The sequence below is a fragment of the Ostrinia nubilalis genome, chromosome 8 (assembly GCF_963855985.1).
Source record: "Ostrinia nubilalis chromosome 8, ilOstNubi1.1, whole genome shotgun sequence".
NCBI lineage: Eukaryota > Metazoa > Arthropoda > Insecta > Lepidoptera > Crambidae > Ostrinia > Ostrinia nubilalis.
In genome coordinates this window covers 16,598,948-16,607,875 of record NC_087095.1, presented here as the reverse complement: position 1 = coordinate 16,607,875, position 8,928 = coordinate 16,598,948, and the positions used below count along the sequence as shown (strand labels likewise).

The 8,928-nt window shown below is 37.2% G+C and overlaps 1 protein-coding gene across 1 annotated transcript; it reads right to left on the bottom strand.

Moving 5' to 3' along the window:
- Positions 1-1,155: 1,155 nt before the first annotated feature.
- On the bottom strand, positions 1,156-7,349 carry LOC135074286 (pickpocket protein 28-like). The gene is made up of 12 exons (XM_063968567.1): positions 7,336-7,349; positions 6,853-7,017; positions 6,470-6,599; positions 4,997-5,148; positions 4,805-4,913; positions 4,374-4,466; positions 3,982-4,121; positions 3,496-3,626; positions 3,153-3,215; positions 2,579-2,753; positions 1,962-2,135; positions 1,156-1,234 (listed from the first exon to the last, which is right to left on the bottom strand). Exons 1-12 carry the CDS (start codon positions 7,347-7,349, stop codon positions 1,156-1,158), a joined length of 1,425 nt encoding a protein of 474 aa, XP_063824637.1.
- Positions 7,350-8,928: the final 1,579 nt, after the last annotated feature.

Sequence of the window (8,928 nt, the reverse complement as noted above, 5' to 3'; positions counted from 1 at the left end):
TAGGAGAAAAATTTCGAATAGACGTCCACGCGAAATTAAATTTTAAGCCTATTGTATTAAGAAAATCGATTTCTTGAGAAATGTTAGTTAGGAGGTATTGTCACTTCGCCGTCGACTGGATCACTGGATACTTATCTTGCACATTTTAATATTGCCTAATTTAAAATACAATTAATAAATCACTTAGCCTAAAAGCGCGCGGAGACGTACTTACGCGCGCGTCCCTCTATTCTGACGTTTCCAGAGTAACATTGACATTACCTACGTACGTCAATGTCAGTCTGACAGCAGCTCATTGGCTAAAACGATGCCGATGTTTTAACGTTTAGAGTAGGCGCACACCGTTGATTTTTAGTTGGCCGATAGTTGTGCCCGATTTCAATTTGTATGAAGAATCGGCCAAATCGAATCGGCGTAGTGTGCGCAATCCCATACATGCTCATACTGATCAACTGCCCGACTAAACTATCGGCCGACGAAAAATCAACGGTGTGCGCCTACTCTTAGATTTTTTACAATTAACAATAAGCATGTATGTACTTAAAGTCTTACTTGTTCATGAAATTGTAATACAACACCAGAATATAAGAGATTGAAGGGACTCAGGTACTCGTTTTCTTAATGGTAGCTAACATGCAAACGCTTTTCTTCATTTTCTGCTATTATTATCTTTAAAATAAAGTGTTTCAATTCTAACTGGACTTTTACTTCTCTTAATATTTACATATTATTAGTAATTTTTTGACTTGCGGATTTTTTGTCACAAACTGAATAACCTATAGTTGGTACTATTAAAAAAGAAGGAATATGATAAACATCTATTACACTAAATAGTGGATTATACATCAGTCTTCTTTTATCAGTTTCAGGTACCTTTACGTAAAACGTCTCACTCAAAATTCGTTTATTTCCTGTAATAATTTTATTGAAATTATTTACATTAAAATAGTTATTGGAATAATTGCCATTGAATACATTCAGATGGCGCACAATAAACATTATAATATCTCAAGTGATACAAACATAAGAGGACTAATCTTTTCTTTGTGATAATGACAGAAAGCTAATTTTTTTATAGTAATAATGAAACTGTAATAACATAAAAAATATGAAAAGTAACATTTTATAATTATTTTTTCAAGCAAGAAGACATTTTTACTTTTTATCATTGATAGCTTTCAAAGATAATTCTGCTTTTTCATTTTTCTTGTCATTTTGTATTGTATAATACACCCTGTAATTAAAATAAAATTATTTACAATTAATTTAACGAAAATACTAGTTACAAAAATATTTTTGTGTCCAAGTGCGATTGTGGTCAAATACCTGCCTTGTTATGCATAAAAAAAAAGTACCTTGCCATTCAAGCACGTAGGTAATAATTGACCATACGAAATGTGAATATTACATAATTTTGCATTTATATGAATATACTAGCTTTTGCCCGCGGTTTCACCCGCGTGAAATTTAGTTTGCCACAGATCGTCATTAATAGGCTAGTTTCCTAAAAAAATTTTTTTAGTCCGTCATGTTTAATATCAAAAAATATTAGACACATATATTTTTATTTGTCAATCTAACAAATAATTACATAGTTATGGTGCGTTGAAGTTCCGCACGACGTCACAACGTGCGGCACTTTTATGCAAGCATTGACGTCACGGGCCTCTTCTTATGAACTTTGGCGCGCTTTATCTCTTTAAATTTTCATTAGTTTGAAAAAGTGAAAAATACGTGTAGAGTATTTTTTGATAAGTTAACTGACGGACTAATTAAAACTCTTGCTTTTTGACCCAGGAAACATCCCTATTATAGCCGATGTGTTATTCTGGGTTATAAACAATAATACTGTAAAGTTTCATCAAAATCCGTTCAGTAGTTTTTGCGTGAAAGAGTAACAAACATCCAGACATCCAAACTTTTGCATTTATAATATTAGTATAGATAAATTCAAGTATTACCTGAACGTTGAAAAGTAGAAAACCTCAACAAAGCTCAAGAAAGAAAAGCCAAGGAATAAGCCAAGTAGACCGCCACAGGCGCCTAGGAAATCCGCTAAGCCTATCAACTCGGACAGATGGATGGGCATGAATATGGGTTCTTTGAAGTAAATGTCCACTTTTCCCACAGTGTATCTGTAACAGAGAAAACACAAACCCTTTAGAACATCAGTGTACATAGATTTAATATACTGGATTGATTTATGTCACTACTAGCCGTGCTCGCGACTTCGTACGCGTGAAAATTGTTTGAATTTTATTTCCCATTTTTGCAACATTTTTCTTTACTGCTCCTCCCTTATAGACTGAAGGGGGATGTTACATAATCTAAAGCCTTCCTCGATAAATGGGCTATCCAACACAAAAAAAAACTAATTAGAGGTGGAATTGTGTAAAGCAATCGTTATCATTTGACAGTTCGTAACATACAATTATTCTGTCAAACGCTTTGTTTAACTGACTTTATCGTACGTTATGAACTGTCAAATGAATACGATTGCTTTACACAATTCCACCTCAGACCAGTAGTTCTGAGATTAGCGCGTTCAAGCCAACAAAAAAAACTCTTCAACTTTTACCTAACAGCGGTTTCACTTCCTGCCGTCCCAAGGTAGGAGTTCAGCATCGAAAACTGTTCGGAAGTCAAGTTGACGTCCCTTTCGTAGTGGTACTTGGCTTTGTGGACTATGGCGTCGTACTGTATCGTGTTGCAGGCCGGCAGGCAGTCGCAGGTCGCCGTCATTGTAAAGGACACTGCAAATAATTATACAAACTTAATCAGTAGGTCTATGATGCGCGCCGCGATAAGCTTTTGTCGTGCCATTTAATCGATCTTACGCGATAAGACCATACGTTTGTCGTCTAAAATTATCGATAAAATTTTATCACAACGCAAGATTTTATAACGAGTCAATACCAATGAAATATGGGGAATGGTAAAAAAAAAACGTTTGGGTTGCGTGGAGGGTAGTTAAATTTGAGCGAGCATCGAGTGTCGAGTGGACTTTCGTATGAACAATCCACTTTGGATTGGACCCGATGGCGTCTTGAAACCTGCTTACTTGTCTCCACAGAATCCATGAAAAATCAATAGAACTAAAACACTCACGTTCTGTTTGTAACATAAAAAATATTGATAGATAACATTTTTACCTTCTGCTTCTGAGACACATTCTTCCATCAGTCGGCCGGGGCAGATTGACTTGCTGTCGTTGACTAAAAAAACAATTAGGCATATTATACAGGGTGGAATTTTGTAATCTGAAGGGAAAGTATTCGTTAATACTGTTAGGCTGGGTTGCACCATCTTACTTTAACTTTAACTAACATCAAAAGTCTCTCTAACTCCATACAAAAAACACCGGTTATCGTTATAGTTACTTTTAAAATTAGGTGGTGCAACTCAGCCCTTAGATAGAAAATGTTTCTCAAAGAAACTGTATTTTTATTTCCGAAAATTTGCCACCATACCATAACATTTTTGTAAATTACGTACATGGCATGTAAAACGCAACGCAGCCGCATTTTCTGTACGTGTAGTCGGTAAGACATTCCAGTTTGCAGTTGTTGTATGTGTACACGCGGAAAAACTTTAAGGAGCGATCTTCGGGAAAGTAGCACTGACGTCTGCAATGAAAAATAACTTTCTAGCAAGAATAACATTATAAATAAACAAATAAACAAAAATTGGTGGTGGTGGTGTAAAAAAAATTCATTCACAAAGTTTTCTAATGGCGGCCACGGGCCGGGAGGCGAAGTGTAGGCAGGGCCCTCACTAAGTGGACCGACGATCAGGTGAAGGTCGCGGGAAGAACCTGGACGCGGGCAGCGTATGACCGGTCGGTATGGAAATCCTTGGGATTTCCAACAGTAAACGTCATTGTTAAAAATTTTACTTATTTAATAAAAATTTTAATGCTCAAATATGCTACAAAGAGTGTAAATGCAAAATCAAAACGGGCACAGAACGTTTTACACGTACAGTTCAACGGGATATGACTTTAAATTCTTGCTTGTGGTTCTAATGGAGACTTTGACAGCTAACGATGTCAGTTGGTCTAGGTTGGCCGTAAAATGGTACGTCAAGGCCTGTGGTAGGTCACCAGGGTGGTGGAGATAAATCTGAAATGAATAAAAATTTTGGTCTAGCTAGATCTTAAATATGTCTATTTACTAAGAAAATAATTATTATGACCTATTGTGATCACGCTTCACCATAACGTCATCTCAGAAAATGTGAGGAAACGTCCTGCCTTATGCCTCACCTATCTCATACCAAGTCCATCAGACATGCATCCCACTGATAAGAAGTGATAATCAAGGGGAAAGTGGAAGTGAGTTTCACTCGGTATAGAAGATTTTTGTGATACTTACGTTGTAGCCACTATACAGACGGTTGCAAGATGTGTCTCTTTCATTTTCGAAGAAATTCAATTCCATCGACAGCGTCGGTGCTCCATTGCCTTCCTTGAATACGATAAAGGCACTTTACATTTTTCAATAATTTTGTTTGTTTTAGAGCTATTAATTATTCAAAGATTTTTTTATAAGGAACTAGTTAGTACATTGTACAGTTCCATTGTAATCTTAATGCCATTTTGAATCTTACATTATTTTTTGACTAATTTGACTGGACTATTACTGTTTTTTAGGTAAAAGTACTTAGTTTAAGTGTAAATTACTAACAGTTACTATGATTGTAAAAGTGCTTTTTTTAAGCCTATTTACAGAAATAAATGAGTTTTATTGAGTTTTTTATTGAGTTTTATTAAATTTCAATAGTAAGTTAAAAACGAAACTCTTACTGTCCCTCTGAATGGGTAGGCCATCTTATTTTTACTGGCATATCCTTTTGTTAAGGACCAATCCTTTGCTTCAGCTGTATGAAAGGTGTAATTATATTCGCGTTGCAAGCTGGAAGTATACATTTGTTAAGGCATAATTTGGTATATCAATCTTATAAGAAAAAAATATCGTCTTTTATAATGGTGACATACTTTTCCACTTTTAATATTTCATGAGCAGCCAGTCCATTAAAGTTGTAGCAGACTCCTTCTTTGGTTAATACTCTTTTGACCCTTTCATCTCCGTTGCTTTTAGTTCCTAACCAAGTCCATGATCGTAATATGTCAGTGTAGTTAACTGATAACTGAAACATAACAAATAAACGGCATAAATCTGTAAAATCCCTGTCATTTTAACATAAGGTAACACGTGAAGAGATCCATGAAATACAGAGTCATCATCATCATCATCATTTCAGCCACAGGACGTCCACTGTTGAACATAGGCCTCCACAATGATTTCTTAGCTGCCTGCATCCAGCGCCTTCCTGCTACCTTTATGAGATTGTACGTTTACCTCCAGAAATACAGAGTACAATAATTCAATATGAGATGAGCTAGTATTACTGCGGCTCCATAATCTGTCTGTCCAGTGTTGCGAGAGTAAGTTGGGAGTGAATTACAGAGGACCGGGTTTCTCCAGTTAAGGCCTAATGGTGATGATGATAATGATGCTAGTGTGGAAGTACTTACTGCGTGCAAACGTTTCACAGCAAAATGATCAAGGTTTTTTGCCACTCCAAAGCTCCTCTTCGTATCACAAATCAAGCCCAATGCATTTGCGTTTGCCAATTTATCTTTTCTGTAAGCAATAAATTGATGAGCTGATTATGAAGGCACTATCAGAGTAAATACAAATGAGTAGGCTATCTTCATAGAAACGCACCGAGCACGGTTTTTATGTGAGCACGCCAAAATTCGGCGCAACCACGACTGGCTCTCCGATAATCCACGTTAAATTTTGTCAGTGTGTGCGTGCGCGCCGCATACGTATTGGCGCGCTCACATACAAACCGCGCTCGTTGCGTTTCTATGAAGATAACTTACTCATTTGTATTTACTCTGGCACTATTCTGTCTACGATATTGATTGTACGATTTCATATAAAAGTTAATATCAATGTTTAAAGTATTTTTGTGTAGCATACCTTGAAGTTAATAGATTACAATGCTCATTTTTGAGACGTCCATGTTCACAAAGATAGTGTCTCTCCATAAACTGGGTGTAGTTAAACACAGATTGCTTGAATTTCATTTCGGGACATACTGTCACCGAAGGGAAAGGTATCTGGAAAACCGCAGACAAAATACTTCAGAAACCATTCGATTTTAAATATTAACAAGTGTCATAATACTCGTATAAACATACTTTAAGAGTAGGCGCACACCGTTGATTTTTAGTTGGCCGATAGTTGGGCCCGATTTTATTTTGTATGAAGAATCGGCCAAATCGAATCGGCGTAGTGTGCCCACTCCGATACATGCCCATTGCCCATACTGATCAACTGCCCGACTAAACTATCGACCGACGAAAAATCAACGGTGTGCGCCTACTCTAAGATACAAGACATATTGAAGGAGCTCACTAAGGAGCCTTAAATTCCCACGATTAAGAAAAATCTCTAACCTCATCTACTGAGATGAACTTCTGGTTAAAGCTGACAATGACGGGACTGGTGCTCCACTTCCACCAGGCCTCGTATATGAAGTAGAAGGATATGCACACGCTGGCGTGGAACGTGATGAGCCAGAACACCCTGATGAATCAGACAACCTTGATGATTCAGAAGGATTTGATGTAATCGAGTCAGTAGATCATAGAATCAAGTTCGTAAGGGAAGAAAAGTGGATAATGGGTATAACAATAAATGAAAAAAGCTAAAAGCAAATCGAAAAGTCATAAAAGTCAATCATAGGAGTCATAGAAATCAATCATAGGAGTGTTAAAATAAATTGCTGAAAGTTGACGAAACGTTATCAAGTCAAGAAAATGCAAAACTTTATCCTTACTTTTCAATAACCTGTAGACCTTTCTCAGTAGTGTATCTCAGTCCATGAAGCGTTGTGTTCTTCGCGAAATCCAGGAACAGCTCTTTCAGGAGTCTCTTGCGGCGTTTTCTCCTTTCTTTTATGTAATCGCAAACTTTTGCGACAGTTGGATGTTCGGTTTCGTCGCTGAAGTATTGAAAAACACCTCAGATTAAGTAGTCCACGAAAGTCAATTAAGTAAACCATCATTTTTTGGTGAAGGTCACGGGAAGCAACTGGATGGAAACAACACAGGACAGGTCGTTGTGGAGATCTATGGTGGACGCCTTTGTCCAGCTATGGGCAGCATTAGGTAAAAACTAAGCAAACCAATTTATTGAACCAAAATACACCACAACCACAAAAAGAATCTGCCAGACTAATTTTGACTCTAATTTCCTTTTTTTTTTTCAAAGGGACCTTTTTCAACTAATTATATTCAATTAATTATAACTTTTCACTTACTGCATAGTTGACATGTGGATTCGGAATACCACTACACTCTTTCACTTTCACTGTATGAATGAAAAGTCGTCACCTAACCACTTCAATTTTTTGTAATTATTGTAAGGTCACCATAATACTACCGCGTGAATGCTTTTGAGAAATTAAACGGTGACATCCATTATTGTGACATTTAATTATTATTCGGTAAGTAATGGGTTTAATTATTGTGTGTGACAACATGCAAGTTCAATGTCCATTTTATTTCCATTTTTATTACGGATGTGCGTACAGACTTCGTTATCTTTTGTAAGTAAAGATGGTGTAGGCGCAAGTATAATAGAACTCTGCGATATTGTTCCCCTAATTGGTAATACTCTAATTTTAGGATGAACGTTATAAATACCTAGTGTACTGAAAATATATTATTCATTGTGTTCTAGGCCGTTTCAAAGAAACTCGGACACTATTAGTTAGTGTAGTTTATCGGACTGACTGTATTACTGACGAAAATATTGTGCAAATGCGGGTGGATAAAAAAAATTCGTCGCGCTCGAGCAGACGACGCATCTCTTCAGTCTGCCCGCGACCATGACTCGTGCGACCGAGTTGCAACGTCGGAAGAGTAAATATTTTACCGTCATAAAAGTGTTGTTGTGGCAAAATCTCGTGATAGTGATAACTACAAGTTTAGTCTAAAAGAATATCGCTCTTATAGAACCTATTTACAGAAGCTTAGTTTCGATTGTAGTCAGTAGAATTATTAATTCTGGCTTAAAAATGCATGTACCCAGAGCCGTAAAATAAAAAATAATAATATTTATTAATAATACAAGGTAGGGTACTATTAAAACAGACGCGGCCGTGATCGTTACGTGGTAGTTGATTCACTTTTATCGTGTTTCTAATTACTTACTGGTTTTATTAATGTTTTAATCCCATAAGTATTACTCTGATATTACTATATCATAGTATTTTAATGTATCCGTCGAATCTATTTCGTAAATTGATATTAAGTGATGACATTGAAGTGAAAGTGGGTTAATTAGTGAAGTGCGAACTTTTTGTGTAAGCAACGTAATGGAACAATGGCTGGCTATCAAGGTAACCTTTTATTTTCATTCTTGTTGAAACTTACGATACTATAAAATCGCTCAGCTGCCAAATGCGCGCCAAAACGTATGAGTCAACTAAAAAATCTACATACTGCAATAACTACATCGTTCGTTTCAGCCGAATAACGTACACTGCAAAGGCCCCCCCCAAGGATTGCCACAAAGACCGGTCCTGCGCCGCCCGCATCCAGGCACCTCCCGCGACCTTCACCAAATCGTCGGTCCACCTAGTGGGAGGCCTGCCCACACTACGTAAATAGTACCTTCATAATTTTTCACCTTACCTTACCTTTGCTTTTATTTTATACTAGCGGCCGCCCGCGACTTCGTACGCGTGGATCCCGGCTTACCCCCTTAGGGGTGGAGTATCGTAAAATCCTTTCTTAGCGGATGCCTACGTCATAACATCTACCTGCATGCCAAATTTCAGCCCAATCCGTCCAGTGGTTTGGGCTGTGCGTTGATAGATCACTATGTCTGGATTGAGTATTTACAACGT